The following is a 16,952-nucleotide window of genomic DNA, read 5'->3' on the forward strand; positions in this document are numbered from 1 at the left end:
GAAGAGGACGAGGGGGAGGAGGGCGGTCGTCCGGGGTTAGGTTAGGGGTGGGGGGGGGGTGTTGGTCCGTTCAGGGCGGGGGATGACTCACGGCCCATCCCATCTCCCCGACGCCGCCCGCCCGCGCAGAGCTCACTCCATGGCTTAGCGGAGGAGGCGGTGGCGAGCGGGGGGAGGGGGACTCTTATTTTGTTAGGGGGATCGGGCCGAGGCCCGACTGGCCTGGCAGGGCTCGCCCGGGGCCGGGCGTCATGTCTCATGCGGCCGAGCCAGCTCGGGACGGCGTAGAGGCCAGCGCAGAGGGCCCTCGAGCCGTGTTCGTGCTGTTGGAGGAGCGCAGGCCGGCCGACTCGGCCCAGCTGCTCAGGTGCGGAGCGGCCTGGGGCCGGTAGTGCTGACTGGGATTCCTGGGGGTCCGATCGCCGGGCAGCCGGGGCCCCGGACTGGGATTGGAGGCCCTCGGCCTAGCTTGGAGGACGTCGGGGCGCCCGTCTTGGGGGGGCATCTAAGGAATCTGGCGGTGGCCTGCTTGGACTGGGGCTTAAAGGAGTCGTGGAAGTGCATTAAGGGAGGCCTGGTTCAGATTTGGGGGGCCCTTGACTGGATCTAGAGGGGCAGATTCTGTTGTGTCCGGAAACTGGTCTAGGGTAGCTGAACTTGGGAGACTGAGACTCTGATTAGAGGCTGAATTTGGGGCCCTTGAGTCAGGCGTGAGGGGGATGAATTTGAGGGAGCACTCTGTAGGTGAGGCACTGATTTTAAGGGACTTTTTCCCTTAGTGTCAGAGTCTTGAGAGACAGAGGTGCTGTCTTGGGAGCTTGGTGACTCGCAGTGGCTGGTTGCTGGAGGCTGTGTTTCGGGATAACACGGATCTGGAGGGATTTGGGGGTTTCTCAGATATGCTGCGTGGGAGCAGCCCTGTGAGTGTGTGTGAGTGAGCAAGAGAAGCAACATTCATCAAGACTTGACCAGAATAATCCCTCCACCCCTGCCCACCCACCCGGCTGGGTCAGATCCCAGGGAGAGTGGAAAAGCCCTCTTCCCACACCCCCACAGGGGCTTGAATGGGAGACAGGCAGACAGAGGCCATGGACGTGATGCTCCCTCTTAGCTCAGAGAAAAAGGCCTCGGACCTTATTTGGGGACCCAGAGGAGGGTCTTGTTTCTGCTGCCACTTGTCCTGCCTAGCCTCTCAGCCCACCCTGCTCGCCCCTTCCACACACACACACGTTCTTTCTATCTCCCCCCTCCAGTCTGTTTCTCAGGCCTGGAGAGAATCTCGAATCTGCCCCTAGAGCTGGAATGAGCACCAATTGCACCATCCCTGCCTGGGTGGGTCCTGTCTGGCCTCTTAACCTCACTCCCATCAGCGGGCTTGGAAGCCCTAGCCCTCTCTGTCCACACCCTGCCCACCCCAGTGTCCATCTGTGCCAACTTCTGTGCCATGGGGGTGTGAGCATGGGAGGGGGCTTTGCCTACTTTCTGCCTGGGATTGTGCTGAGCTCAGCGGCTCCCCAAGCTTCCTCTTCCCGACTTCCTGGGTGGTTTTAGGGCTCCATCGGAGGGTGAGGAAAGGAAGGAAGCCAGATCCTTGGGGAGGGGAGAGAATTCTTGTCAAGTGAAGTCACCCACAGTCTCTCAGGATTCTAAATCTTTGAGTAAATTCCAGGATGCATATCCATCCGCGTGCATGTTAATGTCCCCTACACACCGGGGTCTCGCACCCCGCATAGAGGGCTAAGCCTTTCCATATATCCATTCACCATCTCCCAGTGACTTTATGACAACCTAGATCATCACGGTAGTGGGAATAGTTGAAAGGGAGGGGTGTACATGGCTTCGTATTTTGTGTGTCCGTGGGTGTTGGTACTGGAGGCGTGTGTGTGTTTTGATCTATCCAAAAAAACAGGAGAACGCTGGGCAGGCTCCTCCAGCCAAGAAAAGAATGCTGTATAAAGCGGATCATCCACCCAAATTCTCCTTGTAAATCCAGATTGGTGGAATGAGGGGCGCCTTTGATATTTCCATTTTGTATTTGAATGTGTTGGCATCCCATGAACTCTAGGTGGGGAGTGGGGGAGGGGCTCATTTGCAAAGTGGTGGATCCTTCTGTAAGGTGAATCATCGACCCCAGTTCTCTTTGTGATGCGTTCGCTTTGGGTTACAATGGACTGTTAAGCTGAGGGATGCCCCTACCGTGCTCTGTGTGTGGACAAACGTGGGCTCACATTCAGCTGCCGGGAAGACAGTAGGGGGTGTGGGGGCTGGGACAACTCTTGAATGCAAAGTCAGGAACCCTGCAAAGTGAATTGTCATTCCTAAATTCGTTTCTGTTTTCCTCAAACCCAGGTGGTTGTTACACGTGATTGTTAGAGCGGGGAGTTGGGATCCAGGCACTCATTATCTTGAATCTTAAGGGACTATGGATAACAAAGCGAAAGAGAGTGGGGAGGGGGGAGAAGATGTGGGAATTCATGGTGAGGGTACCCAGTGGCTGAATGTGAGGGATACACTCTGTTCCCCTCCCTCCTAGTGCCTCTTTCTCTCCCTCGCTCGCGCTCTCGCGCTCTCTCTCTCTCTCTCTCTCTCTCTCTCTGTCTCTGTCTCTGTCTCTCTCTCTCTCTCTCTCTCTCAGAGGGGCGTGAGGTCTCCACTCACTGACTACTACCCCTACCTCCCCCCACTCTCAGCCTGAACTCTTTGCTTCCGGAGTCCGGGATTGTTGCTGACATTGAATTAGAAAACATCCTTGATCCTGACAGCTTCTACGAGCTCAAAAGCCAACCCCTATCACTTCGCTCAAGGTATGTCTCCTCTGTCTGATTCCGCTCCCAATTCCTCAGGCCCCTCCGTCCCCTCTGGATGGACAGAGGCCTGCAGTGCCAGCCCAACCCATTCTCTCGCCACCTTGCATTTTCCAGACAGTAAAATTAGGGGCCAGAAAGAGCGTGTCACACAGGAAAGCAGGTGGCCAGGCTACGATTCCAGTACCTTGGACGTGACCTCCCCAACACTACCTGCATGCCTATTAATACACAGATATTGCAAGTTGCCCTGAGTGCCCAGCGATAGGGCGTGATCTGCTCAAGCTCCGCCTCCAGGTGGGCGGAGCCAACCCACAACCCCTGCTCAAACCCTCCCCCACTCAACAAACTCACCCACCCCCAGCTTTTGAGGAACCCCTGCTGGTCTCCTTTCCCCAAGCTTGGAAGTCTAAATGTGCTGAGTCATCGGCCTGGGCTCTAAGAGAGGGGAGGGGACCTGGAAGAGGGGCAGGAAGAGAGGATTGTGAAATCTCTGAGATTTTCAAGACTGACTAGCTCCTGGAACTGGAGGCCCAGGCAAGGGAGGAAGAAGGGCGTGCAGTTGCCCTTATAACTTGATGTTTAACCCCGGGAGCTCAGAGAGCATCTCCAGCCCCAAATTGAGCTTAAGAGCCCTCTGTATCTGCATCTTCTGCTGCCTTTCACTGTCCTTTAAATAGGATAAACCCCCTCTCCCAGAGCCAAGCAATGGCATCTCCACTCAAATATGAACAGGCCCAAATCCAGGCTTCTTCATCAGGACTCAGGGCTAAAATTCCGCCCCCCCAGACCGTGACCCCTGAGAGCTGGGGCTCGGTCTGGTTCCAGTGTCTCCCCTATCAGACTGACCAGGCCTGGTGCCTGTGTCTGCCCCTCCACACTAGCCTCTGAAGGCAGAGAACAGGCCTGGCTCCTGTGATGACTCCATCACGCTCTGACTCCTTAGGCTCGGCATGAGACTTTTAGCTTACCTGTGGCCCCATATTTCCCATTCCACAGCCTCCCAATATCACTGCAGGCCACACCAGCCACCCCAGCTACACTCTCTGCATCATCTTCTGCAGGGGGCTCCAGGACCCCTGCCATGTCGTCCTCTTCCTCCTCGCGGGTCTTGCTGCGGCAGCAGCTAATGCGGGCCCAGGCCCAGGAGCAGGAGAGGCGTGAGCGCCGGGAACAGGCTGCAGCCTCTTCCTTCCCCAGTCCTGCACCTGCCTCTCCTGCCATCTCTGTGGTCGGCGTCTCTGCTGGGGGCCACGCATTGGGCCGCCCTCCCCCTGCTCAGGTGCCCAGGGAGGTGCTCAAGGTAAGGTCACAGCCAGAGGCCCTGGGAGGGGCCTCCTGGTGACTGAGGAGTGGTCCTGGTGGCTTTTGGGTGAGGTGCTAGGGGCTGTAAGGAAAGTCCTCAGTGCTGTTCAAATAGACTGTGCTAGTGTCCCGTTGTGTTGAGGGTTTCCAAGGGGTTCTTGTGGAGTTGTGAGGGGTTCTCGGGGGCTATAGGTTGTCTTGGCGGACCATGGAGGGTCGTGAGGGCCCCGAGCAGGCCCTGGGGTCTGGGAAGCGGCTTCGTAGGCCGAGCTTCAGGTATGTGTGGTGCAGCAGGAGTCTTCTGGCCATTGGGGTGTCTTGGGAAGCCGTGTGTAGTTCCCAGGTCTGTTAGGTGGCCGCAGAGACTAGAGGAGAGTCTGGGGGACTGTAACAGGGTGCTCCAGAAACTGTAAGGGGTTCTGCCAGCCCTAGGTGGATCTTGGGGGCTGTGAGGGATTTCCGAGAAAGGGAGTTTGGGTCCTGGGGGAGACTTACCAGTAATTTGGGAGGGGTTCTCAGATTCTGGGCCCAGTTTGCCGGCCTAAGCCTAGGAACAGATGACTTCTGAGGGTCAGCCTGAGGCTCAGTCACTCCTCTGAGCCCTGTTCTACCTTGTCCCCACCCGCCCTCCTCCCCCTTATCCCACAGGTGCAAACCCATCTGGAGAACCCAACGCGCTACCACCTGCAGCAGGCGCGCCGGCAGCAAGTGAAGCAGTACCTGTCCACCACCCTTGGGCCCAAGCTGGCTTCCCAGGCCCTCACCCCACCGCCAGGGGCTGCCAGTGCCCAGCCGCTCCCTGCCCCCGAGGCTGCCCACACTGCTGGCCCCACAGGCAGTGCTCCCAACAGCCCCATGGCACTGCTCACCATCGGGTCCAGCTCAGAAAAGGAGGTAAGTGGCTGCAGACAACCCTCCCCTGCTCCCCGCCTCCAACTTCTTCTGACCCTCTTCCATATTTACCTCTTCCTCCAGATTGATGATGTCATTGATGAGATCATCAGCCTGGAGTCCAGTTACAACGATGAGATGCTCAGCTATCTGCCCGGAGGCACCGCTGGGCTGCAGCTCCCCAGCACGGTGAGGCCCTGAGATGGGAGGGGGCGCTGAAAATGAGCGCCTCCCTCTATCACTGAGACTACAGCCATGCTGGCTGTGTGTGTAAGAGACCCTCGCCCTGGATTGTAGTAAGATGGAAGGGGGGCTGTATGATGAGAATGGGGCATACCAGCGCTGGTGTTGAACCGCATGGGGAGGTGGACCTTGTAGCTTTTGATATCTATAGGGCGGGGACTTCGTGGAGATATTAGGGCATACCGAGGTGTTCGAGCCTCACTGTGGGAGGGGCCAAGAGGTAGGACTCTTACAGCATTTTGAATGTACTGAGAGATTCAGGTCATTGGGACAAACCCCGACCATGCAGTGATGAGAACATACCAAAAGTCTCAAAACGTGGTGTGGTTGGACTTGGAAGCAAATGGAATGTACCAGACTCCTGCAGTAAACGGTGCCAAGAGGCTAGGTCCTTGTAGAGAGTGGATAAAACTTTCTAGAGCAAAGGATGTACCAGTAAATTGTAACATTCTGGTTCTGGAACCTTCCAAGAGTCCCCTAACTTGCTTTGGGACATACCAAGTGGCTGTAGCTTTGCCCCGTTCCAACATATCGAGAGGATAGAAGCATGTATAGAAATGGTACCAGGTAGATTTGGACACAGCTAGAGATTGGGGCCTTATATTAGATGGATCCAGCAGACTGGCAGGGGTTTCAGGAGATGAAAATTCATCAAGAGGTGAGACTGGTTCCTTATGGATTAGTGTGTTGATATGTTAGAGTATATCCAGCAGAGTGTGAAGGAGAGAAAAAAATCAAGGCTGACATAAAAGCAGTGCGAGTTGAGTAGTTGGACAAGAAATTCTGAGAGATCAGAATGTGCGGGAAGATACTTAAGTCAGGGCCTTGGTACATGGCAGCTGGAGACCTTGTATGTAAGGTGGTGCGACGCGATCACAGCAAAAGACTGGAGATTGGGCTGGAACTCTCCAGAAGGCCAGATGTTGGATGAAATGTTGCTATGACAGTTTCCTAAGGTCTGAGAAGATTGGGTTGGAGTATTCTAAGAATGCTAAATTGGAATGTTGTGCTAGGAGGTGCTAACGGCCTGAAATATTGCATTGGAGTGGACAAAGACCGAGAAGGGTGACTTGCCAGCATCTCTTTTCAGAGCCAGCCCCCAGGTGTGGGAGAGGGGCCTCAGAGGTCACTGAGGGATTTAGGAGCTGCAGGGGCGCGATGAACAGGCCAGGCAGGCTCTAGTTCCCTGGCAAAGCAGTCTAGGTCCACTCGACCTTGTCCTCCCTGTTGAGTTGCCATGTCGAATTCCCTTGAGGGAGAAGCAAGGGTTCCCGTGCTGTGTCAGCCAATCCTTGCATTAGGGGTCCATCTTTGGAGTGTGTGGAGGGTTGGGAGCCTGGTTCTGAGAAGGAGCCAAGTGTGGGGTCTGTTTCCAACCGTCGTTTCTCTGCCCTCCCTGCCCCCAGCTGCCTGTGTCAGGGAATCTGCTTGATGTGTACAGTAGTCAGGGTGTGGCCACACCAGCCATCACCGTCAGCAACTCCTGCCCAGCTGAGCTGCCCAACATCAAACGGGAGATCTCTGGTAAGGGCCGGGGTCGTGGCCCCGAGCATCCATCTTGTACCCCAGGCTGAGCCCACATCTCCCAGGTCTGGAGGTGGGCCTGATTCTGGGGGAAGGGGTTTAAGCAGACAGAAACGGGGGGTATTTGCCCTCTTTTTTCCATATGGCCATGGTCCTGCTTCTACCCCTCTTCCTCTCATCTGGAATTTAACAAATGGCCTGTCACCATGGCTTCCTAAAAAATAGTAAAGAGTGGCGCATTTTTAAAAAGTCACTTCCTCTGCCTGCACCCGCCAAAGCCTGCCTCAGCCACTGCACACGCTGCCCTCCGTCTTTCCCGTGCCCAAAGGCCCTGAGCACCCCTCCTCTCTTCCAGAGACAGAGGCCAAGGCCCTTTTGAAGGAGCGACAGAAGAAAGACAATCACAACCTCAGTGAGTGGCAGCGCGTGCCCTTGCCAACGTGTCATGCGCCCCTGCCTTCCTTGGGGGGGGCCTCTCCCTGCAACAACCTCCCAACTCCCGTTTCTCCTCTTCCCTCTTCGGCCCATTGATGACTCTGCCACTCTTTCTTTCTCTCCTCCACCTCCAAAGTTGAGCGTCGCAGGCGATTCAACATTAACGACAGGATCAAGGAGCTGGGCACCCTCATCCCCAAGTCCAGTGACCCGTGAGTCTGAGCTGGGAGCCCAGAAGGTGGGGGGGGGGGTCCTGTTCCCCTAAAGTCATTCCTGAATGGGAACCACCTGGCAGTTCTGCTCCTCTGACCCTTTCCCACCCACCTTTCCTCACCCTGAGCAGGGTTGCGGCCCCTCACCACATCCTCACCTAAGATTTTAGGTGCATGATGTTATGGTCCCCGTGCCTTGTCTGGTCCCTGTAGGACACAGGCGCTTCATTCTGTGTTCGTTTAGCACTTGCTTTATTTACTCAAGAAATGTCTTGAGGGCCGGCTCCGTGGCCGAGTGGTTAAGTTCGCGCGCTCCGCTGTGGCGGCCCAGGGTTCGGATCCTGGGCACAGACATGGCACCACTCGTCAGGCCACGTTGAGGCGGTGTCCCACATCCCACAACTAGAAGGACCTGCAACTAAGATATACAACTGTGTACGGGGGGGTTTGGAGAGATAAAGCAGGGAAAAAAAAAAAAGAAATGTCTTGAGCTTCAGCTTTGTGCCAGGTACCGTGCTAGGCCTGAGGATACCAGAGGGAACAAAACAAAAATCCCCAAGCTCGTGGAACTGATGTTCTAGTGGAGGCAGACAGACAGCAAACAGGATAAACAAGTAAAATCCAGACGATTATGATGAATATTGTGGAGAAGACTAAAGAATGGAAGGAAGATGGCAGAATGCTGAGGAGAGTTGCAGTTTGGGGTGAGGAGGGTGGGGACAGGGCAGGCTCCACTGACAAGGAAGCATTTGAAGAAAGAGCCTAAGGAGGTGAGGCAGGAGCCATCTGGGTGTCTGGGGGAAGAGTATTCAAGGTGGAGAGCACAGCTGGGCCGGAGGCCTTGAGGTGGGAATGGTTCTCCATGTTCTTGGAGCATGGAGAAGCCAGTGTGGCTGTCGTGGGGTGAATCAGAGGGACATGGGTGAGAGGAGCAGTAAGGGATTGGGTCAGAGAGGGCTTCCTGGGTTCAGGGTGTGATGAGGCATCGCTGGAAGGTTCCAGGCAGGGGGTTTCATCTGAGCATTCCATGCCCCTGATGTACCCCCACCTCAACTTTGCAGCAGGGGGTGGGTGCTCCGTCTACCTGGTGCAATCCTCTGCTCAGCTCCTGAGACTCCATGTGCAGTGCTCCCTTCTGTCCTCCCCCTCGGGCCCCACAGGGAGATGCGCTGGAACAAGGGCACCATCCTCAAAGCCTCTGTGGATTACATCCGCAAGTTGCAGAAGGAGCAACAGCGCTCCAAAGACCTGGAGAGCCGGCAGCGATCCCTGGAGCAAGCCAACCGCAGCCTGCAGCTCCGAATTCAGGTCTGGAAGGAGGAGGCAGGGGCAGGGGTGAGGGGGGCTTCCTGCAGGCAGAGGCAGAGGAAGAACAGGCCAGGATTTCCCTTCCTGGCATACTTGGGGGATTGCCAGGCTTCCCGACTCACATGATGATGACGATAAGTAGCAAGCATAACAATAACAAGAATAATAACGTTAGCTAGTGTGCATGGCGTTGATCTTGTGCCATGCACTGACAGGAGCCTTATCTCCATTTACTAAATTAATCCTCACAACAACCCTATGGGACCATTAGTATACCCATTTTACAGATTGGGACTCTGAGGCTCATAGACATTAAGCAACTTGCCTAAAGTTCTGCAAACTAGTGAGTGGCAGAGACTGAATTCGAACCCAGGCAGCCTGCCCTTTTAACTGTTACACTCCTCTGCCTCTGAGGGACTCTGAACCCCATCTTATCCCCCCCCCCGACTGTTTTGCAGGAGCTAGAACTTCAGGCTCAGATCCATGGTCTGCCGGTACCTCCCACCCCAGGGCTGCTCTCCCTGGCCACAACTTCAGCCTCTGACAGCCTCAAGCCAGAGCAGCTGGACGTTGAGGAGGAGGGCAGGCCAGGCACAGCAACGTTTCATGCAGGGGGGGGAGCTGCCCAGGGTGCTCCCCATCAGCAGCCCCCAGCGCCCCCCTCGGATGCCCTTCTGGACCTGCACTTTCCCAGCGACCACCTGGGGGATCTGGGGGACCCCTTCCACCTGGGGCTGGAGGACATTCTGATGGAGGAGGAGGAAGGGGTGGTGGGAGGACTGTCGGGGGGTGCCCTGTCCCCACTGCGGGCTGCCTCTGATCCCCTGCTCTCTTCGGTATCCCCCGCTGTCTCCAAGGCCAGCAGTCGCCGCAGTAGCTTCAGCATGGAGGAGGAGTCCTGATCAGGCCTCACCCCTCCCCTGGGACTTCCCCACCCAGGAAAGGAGGACAAGTCAGGATGAGGCCCCGCCTTTTCCCCTACCCTCCCATGAGACTGCCCTGCCCAGGTGTTCTGGGGGAAGAGATGTGATAAGGCCCCACCCCTGTAACCAGGCAAGGAGGAGGAGTCAGATGAGGCCCTGCCCCTTTCCCACAGGACCTGCCAGCGCAGGTACTTCAGACATGGAGAAGGCAGTGACATCAGGGCCTGTCCCATAGAGATCACAGCCTCGCCCCTGCCCCGTGGGACCCACCCTTGCCCAGGTGAAGGAAGGAGACAGGATGAGGTCGGCCCCTGTCCTCTAGGGACTGTCCTAGCCAGGTCTCTTGGGATTAGGAGGTGTCAGGATACTGCTCCAGCCCCTCTCTGGAAACCACCAGTCTAGTCCATCCTGGCGAGGAAGAGGAGTCAAAATAATGGAGGTCCCACCCTCGAGGTTTAAGCCCCGCCTCTTCCCCATGAGCCCTACCCTGCCCAGGCAGGAACAGAAGTGAGGATGAGAGCCGGCCCCTTCACCTGGGAACTTAGTCCTGGCCCTCTGGCAGTGGAGGAGCCAGGCCCTGCCCCTTCCCTATAGGAACAGCCCAGCGCAGGTGTTTTAGGTGTGGAGGAGTCAGTAAGATCAGGCCACCGAGTGGAGATACCAGCCCTTGTCCCTTAGCAACATCCCATCCCACCTGAGCATTCCACACTGCAGGGAAGAGTGGTACTTAAGCTCCCCTGCCTTCACCTGGGACCAACGGGACTTAACCTAGGAGGACTCTGAGCCGACCTTGCCCTTGGAGAAGGGGGCAGATCTTGAAATCTTGTGGATTGACATTCCAGACCTGGATCAGGAGTTAGACCCGCGCTTGGGCAGAGTCTTGCCTCCTTGCCTGAAGGGCAGTTTGGGGAGGTGATGGGGATTAGGGGGTACTGAGTCCGGGTTCCCAGAACCAGCACCCCAGTACTCTTCTTCAACGTGTAGAGGAACAGGATGAAGGAAAGGGCCTTTCTGGGGACTTCCTCAGCACAAGAAAAAGTGGAAGCCTGTCCCACCAAGGCAGAGGCTTGGAGGGAGGGTTGCAAAAGCATATGTACCCCCTCTTTTGTTTATCTGATTTTTTACTGACGCCCTACTCAGAAGCTAAGTCACCCCCGACCTCCAGCCTCCACCCAGTTCTCCATTTGGAGGAATCCTCCCCACTTCAGAGTTATCAAGAGGCGTTCCCCACCCATCCCCACCCCTCCTACCACATAGACTCAAGGTCATCAGCTTTGGATTGTTGGGGTCAAGCCCCAAGGAGGGTGTACTGAGAGGTCTGTAGGTTTGTGGTTAAAATAATAAATGCTAGGCGTGTTTGATGCGCTTTTAACTTTGGCAAAGAGTCTCCTGTCCTTGCTTTGACTGTGCAGCAAACCTCCACGCAGGCTGGGAGGAAGAAAGGTTCTCGGAAGAAACAGATTGCAGAGGGATCGATAAAAGAATGAGAGAGGCCGGAGGAAAACAACCTGCACACGAAAGCCATCCGTTCTCAGCTGCCCGCCGGTGCCTCCTGACTGCTGCGAGCGCTCCACCTCATCGAGGCTGAGGGATGTTCATCAAGAAAGTACGCGGCCCCATTCCCATTTCCTCTTTGAAGAAGCCGAGGAATAGAATTTAAGTAACTGTCTGAGATGTGCAGCTAGTAAAGATGAAGAGCTGAACGGTAAAGTTAGCTGAGTGAGGGCTCCAGTTTGAAAAATGTCACTGAGGGCAGAGGAGGCAAAGAAGATTTTCTTGCAAGTTGGCGTCTGGAAGTGTATGCAGATGTCTCCCAGCAGACAGTAGAGGTACTCCAGACGGTGGAAAGCGCAAAGACAAACACCATGAAGGCAGAGGAACAGGCAGGCAACTCGATTTTGGAACAGATGTTGACTGTTGGGGAGAGTTTAAAAGGAGGGAAACAGACACAAGTGTCTTCTTTGTTGAAGGCTGGGGAAAAATATTAGGCCTGGGATTCCTCAGCCAGACTGGCTCCTGGGCCAGGCCAGGCTTCAGGCCTGCTCCTGGGTTTCCCCCAGCAGACTGTGACCACTACACTTGCTACTCCATTCTAGCCTACCACACTGTGACCCCTGACGCCTGGTTGCTGAGTCTGCCACCAAATTGATGGCTCCCTGATTTCTTTATTTTTTTTCTCCTCAAATTTTCTATATTCTCATCTTTATTTTATAAACATAACATGTAATACCCAGGAGTGTTGTTTTTTAAAGTTTGTAGTGTGAAAGAATTTTAGATTTACCGAAGAGTCACAAAGACTTGAGCAAATTCCCACACCCATCACCCAGCTCCCCCTAATGTTAACATCTTACATAACCATGGCACATTTATCAATACTAACAAAATGACATTGGCACAGTACTAGGAACTCAGCTGCAGACTTAGTTTGGACTTCACTGCTTTTTCCACAACTGCCTTTCTCTTGTTCTAGAATTCAAATAAGGGTACTGTATTTGTTACCTCTTTCTGTGTGACAAATTACCACAATCTTAGTGTGTGAAAATACATGCTTTCATTATCTCCCACTTTTTGTGGGTCAGGAATCCAGGCTGGCTTAGCTGGTCCTCTGCCCCAGTGGCTCTCCTGAGGGTGCGATTAGGGAAGGTGTCGAGTGGGATTGAGGACTCATCTGAAGGCAGGACTGGGGAAGAATCTGCTCCACACTCAAGTGGTTTTGGGCAAAATACAGTTCTCTGCAGCCTGTTGAACTGAGGGCCTCAGTTCCTTGCTGGCTGTCAGCCAGAGGTGCCCTCAGTCCTTGCCATGTGTCCCTTTCCTTTCATGAGGCAGCTCACAGCATGGTAGTTTGCTTCATCAAAGCCAGAAGAGAGAGTCTGCTGGCAAAACAGAAGTCACAATTTCTTGTAGTCCAATCACGGAAGTTACAGCCCCTCAATGTTGAGGCATTCTGTTGGTTAGAATCATTACTCAAGGGAGAGAATTACACAAGACCATGAATATCAGTAGACAAGGACGGCTGGGAGGCCATCTGAGAAGCTCCCTACCCCAGATAGCTTGTTGGGTTTAGCTGTCATACCTTCTTGGTCTCCTCTAACAGCTTCTCAATCTGTCCCCTGAGAAGGCCCAGACATTGTGCTATTCTAGAAGCAGTGACCACATCTAGTTCCCAGATCTTGGTTTCTAAATGCCATTCTTCAGTGAAAGGAAGCAGGGCTCCTTGGAGAAATGGCTGATTTTAAGGCCGGGGTAGGGAAACACAAGATGAGCCTGGAGCATTGTGTTGTGCCAGAAAGTAAGGAAGTACCTAAAAAAAAGAAAAAAGATGGGAACGTGTCATAAGAATGCAGGAGCCAACCTGAAAGAGGTCCCAGTGGCCAGAGCTGGAACAATTTGAGCAAGAAAAAGATAATAGTATTGGTTTATAGTCCAAAAATACAACAAATCTCAATGATACCATACTTATATAAATAAGTGATATGATTGAATAAATAAATAAATGCCAGAGATGAGACAACTCTTCCTTACATAGAACCTCCAAATAATAAATATAGAGGAAATGAGGGAGATAGAAAATTACCATCAGAATACCACAGTAATAATTGCTGCAGACCTGATCCACTAAATGCTAAAATTAGTAGGCAAAGCTTTAAGGTGAGCACAATAGTTGTGCAGCCTTTTTTTTCAATAAGCCAGTTTTCTTTTTAAAGGTATGTGCTTTTGTGTGCGTGTGTGTGTGAGGAAGATTGGCCCTGAGCTAACATCTGTTGCCAATCTTCCTCTTGTTTTTTTTTCTCCCCAAAGCCCCAGTACATAGTTGTATATCCTAGTTGTAGGTCATTTTATTTCCTTCATGTGGGACGCCACCACAGCATGGCTTAATGAGCAGTGTGTAGGTCCACACCCAGGATCCCAACCAGCGAACCCCAGGCCACTGAAGCAAAGCGTACGAAATGAAGCACTCAGCCACGGGGCCCGCCCCCTGCACAGCCTTTAAGTATTGCATCTAAAATATTTATTAAATATTTGATTCTCCCCTCTCCAAGAGTTGGAGCTTAATTTCCCTTCTCCTCTTGAGTATGAGCTGGACTGAGTGACAGGCTTCTAATGATAAGAGTATGGAAAGTGAAAAATGGTAACTTTGCAGTGGAGAAGCCTGGCAGACACCACTGTAACCAAGAGATGAATGTTAACATCGCCAGTAATAAGACACATTGCTGTCATGTATCCCCTGATGTGATGCAATGAGGACATTTCACTTTCATAGTATTTGTCCCCCCAAACCCCATAATCCCAGTGTAATCATGAGAAAATAGCAGAGAAATCCGAATTGAAGGACATCCTACAAAATACATAATAGCTTTCAAAAGTGTCACAAAAGACAAGGAAAGACTGGTTGTATATTTAAGAAAACACAGCAGTTTTGCCTCCATCTGTCAATTCTGGATTTTTTTTTTTTTTTTTTTGGTCATGAGACCAAAGCTGGTGTCATTGTGCAGATGTTTATCAAGGCTACCCGGCATGCTACACTTTGCTGGATGGAGCATGATGGCCGAGACAACACGCATTGAGCCTGGGATGCACCTTTCACTCTGCCTGAGTCAGTTTCAGGAGCCCCCTCTAGGGAAGTGGAGCCCGGGCAGAGAATGGCAACATAGCTGAGCTGGGGAGGAGAAATCAGATTTCCGGACCTCCGTCTAGCAGGCACGGTACTGGAGCAAGGGAGCTTTGTAGAGATGGACTTCCACAAATCACCGTAGGCATTGCTTTAGGTCTTTGGCCAAATCCTAGGCTGTGCAGGCTTAGAGCGTGACACTGCAAGGCCAAGCAGAGATCAGTCCTGGGCTTACATGAACTGAATGGTGCTTGCCCAGTTCTGGGAAACATAGGTATTTTGAACGGCCAGAGTGGAGGAGAGCCCTCACCTAATATCCCACTGAGAGCAGACACCCTGGAAAGTCCATGCCTTGAGAGTAGGCCACTGCAGCTCTAGAGTAAGGGTTCCTGTGGATCCCCTCTAGAATATCCTAAAAACATGCCTCAGAAGGATCAAGCTGAACTGTGGGACTCAGACTGTATGTAGATATAATATACATACCAATAACACAAAGGTCAGGACTGGGAAAATGAAACTATTCTGTTAAAAGGTTTTTCCATCTCATATGAAATGGTACAATATTAACTTTAAGTTGACGGTGATTGAGAATGCATTTTGTAATCACCAGGGCAACCTCTAAAGAGAATGAAAACAAGTACAGCTGAAAAGCCAATAGAAGAATTAACAGTTAAATACTAAAATATATTTGGTTAGAAAGGGGTGCTTAGGCCCGTGTGTGGGGGTGGACTGTAATTAGTCTTTGGGTGGTGAACATGATGTAATCTACACAGAAAATGAAATATGATGTACACCTGGAATTTATATAATGTTATAAACCAATGTTACCGCAATAACTAAATAAATTTTTTAAAATTAAAAAAATGTATATTTGGTTATCTCAAAAGAAGGTGGGAAAGGAGAAACAGATGGTCAAAAGCTGGAAGGAGCAAATAGAAAATTTACAACGATGTGCTAGAGCTTACTCTGACCATATCAATAATTCCCTAAAATGTAAACGACTAAAAGCTCCCATGAAAGGCAAGGATTTTAAGACCAGAAAAATGAAAAACAAGACCCAACCAGAGCTGGGATTAGGATGAGGCAAGCGAGGCACTTGCCTTGGGTGCAAACTTGAAAGGGATGCCAAAAAACTCAGTCATCGGGAAAAATAAAATTTTAATGCAATGTTGAAAAAGATAAAAATTAATACAAAGCAATCCACGATGCACAAAACATCAAAATTTTATATCACGGCAGGATTCCACCCTATGCTTGCACTATGCCGAGAATCATGCAAGTTGCAAGGAGAGCGGGTAGGCTCCAAGACAAAAAAAAATCTCTCTCTGGCAATTTCTTTTGAAGGTCATTGTTCTATCCTGAGGAGAGTCGACAAGGTTTTTCCACTGTTTAGAGCTGCAGTCTACACTTCTACAAGTTAAAAGGGAAAGTTTCATGTTATTACAGATATGTTTGTGTGGTTTTTTAAATATTAAGAGCATGTAGGTAAGTGATACAAATTTCATTTATTAATATATTTGACTTTTCACAAATGAAATCTGATCAAATATCAAACATTTTCTGAATAAATTATTTTTTTACCAGGAAATGTTTATACTTTATTCATTTAAAACAATGATAGTTTGCTATTATTAAATTCTTTTATAAAAAATTATTCACTACTTGTTTTCCACCAAATTTGTCTGGAAATCTGGTGCATAGTTTTCTGCTGTTTGTAATTATTGATTTTTGTATTTTTGATACAAATTGTTATGCACACCTATTTTATTAAATATTATAATTTCTGTGAATCTTAATTCATACAAATTAAGCACATATTATGTATATTTACTCTAACTAAATATTGTATTAATGAAAAATAAATATATTTTAAATTTATACTAAAAAATTTCTAGGGCCGGCCCGGTGGCACAGCAGTTAAGTTCGCAGTTCCACTTCTCGGCAGCCCAGGGTTCGTTGATTTGGATCCCGGGTGCACACATGGCACTGCTTGGCACACCATGCTGTGGTAGGCATCCCACATATAAAGTAGAGGAAGATGGGCACAATGTTAGCTCAGGGCCAGTCTTCCTCAGCGAAAAGAGGAGGACTGGCAGTAGTTAGCTCAGGGCTAATCTTCCCCCCCCCGCAAAAAAAATTCTAGACAAATATGGCATCTAAAAAGTCATGTGGTGGGGCCGGCCCCGTGGCCAAGTGGTAAAGTTCACACACTCCACTTCGGCAGTCCGGGGTTTCGCCAGTTCAGATCCTGGGCACGGACATGGCATCCCTCATTGGGCCATGCTGAGGTGGCGTCCCACATGGCACAACCAGAAGGACCTACAACTGGAATATACAACTATGTACTGGGCAGCTTTGGCGAGAAGAAAAAGAAAAAGGAAAAAAAAGCCAAGTGGTCCAATGTTCAGGAAAAAAGAAAAATATGTGCAGAAATGAATCAAAATTACAGGGAGTAGTTACAATTTTTGCTATAAAAACTCATTATTCTAGCTACTGAAGATGATCAAATTTCTTTTTTAATTGTAATTTTTTTCCAGTTTTATTGAGAGATTATTGGCATATAACATTGTGTGAATTTAAGGTGTACAACACGATGGTTTGATACATGTATATACTGTGAGATGATCTGTGAATTCAAGTAGCAGATGGAATATTCTTATGTCTGCCTTAAAAACTACATTTAAAAAATGTACAG

General features: G+C 51.1%; 1 protein-coding gene across 2 annotated transcripts; it reads left to right on the plus strand.

Moving 5' to 3' along the window:
- TFE3 (transcription factor binding to IGHM enhancer 3) lies at positions 1-11,879 on the plus strand. 2 transcript variants are annotated; one of them, XM_014834575.3, is made up of 10 exons: positions 1-367; positions 2,691-2,804; positions 3,804-4,107; positions 4,758-5,003; positions 5,085-5,189; positions 6,650-6,767; positions 7,123-7,179; positions 7,339-7,414; positions 8,575-8,722; positions 9,181-11,879. In XM_014834575.3, the coding sequence occupies exons 1-10, from the start codon at positions 252-254 to the stop codon at positions 9,622-9,624; spliced, it is 1,728 nt and encodes a 575-aa protein (XP_014690061.3). In that variant the 5' UTR covers positions 1-251; the 3' UTR covers positions 9,625-11,879. The 2 variants fall into 2 exon arrangements, with proteins under 2 accessions (XP_014690061.3, XP_014690062.3); XM_014834576.3 differs by having other exon boundaries at positions 10-367; positions 3,869-4,107.
- Positions 11,880-16,952: the final 5,073 nt, after the last annotated feature.

Source organism: Equus asinus, chromosome X (genome assembly GCF_041296235.1).
Source record: "Equus asinus isolate D_3611 breed Donkey chromosome X, EquAss-T2T_v2, whole genome shotgun sequence".
NCBI classification, from domain to species: Eukaryota; Metazoa; Chordata; class Mammalia; order Perissodactyla; family Equidae; genus Equus; species Equus asinus.

Excerpts from the sequence above, each read along its gene's own strand:
- TFE3 (XM_014834575.3), top strand. The coding sequence starts at position 252 with ATGTCTCATGCGGCCGAGCCAGCTCGGGACGGCGTAGAGGCCAGCGCA. Across the intron at positions 2,805-3,803 it reads CCCCTATCACTTCGCTCAAG|CCTCCCAATATCACTGCAGG; the intron begins GTATGTCTCCTC and ends CCCATTCCACAG. Across the intron at positions 7,415-8,574 it reads ATCCCCAAGTCCAGTGACCC|GGAGATGCGCTGGAACAAGG; the intron begins GTGAGTCTGAGC and ends CGGGCCCCACAG.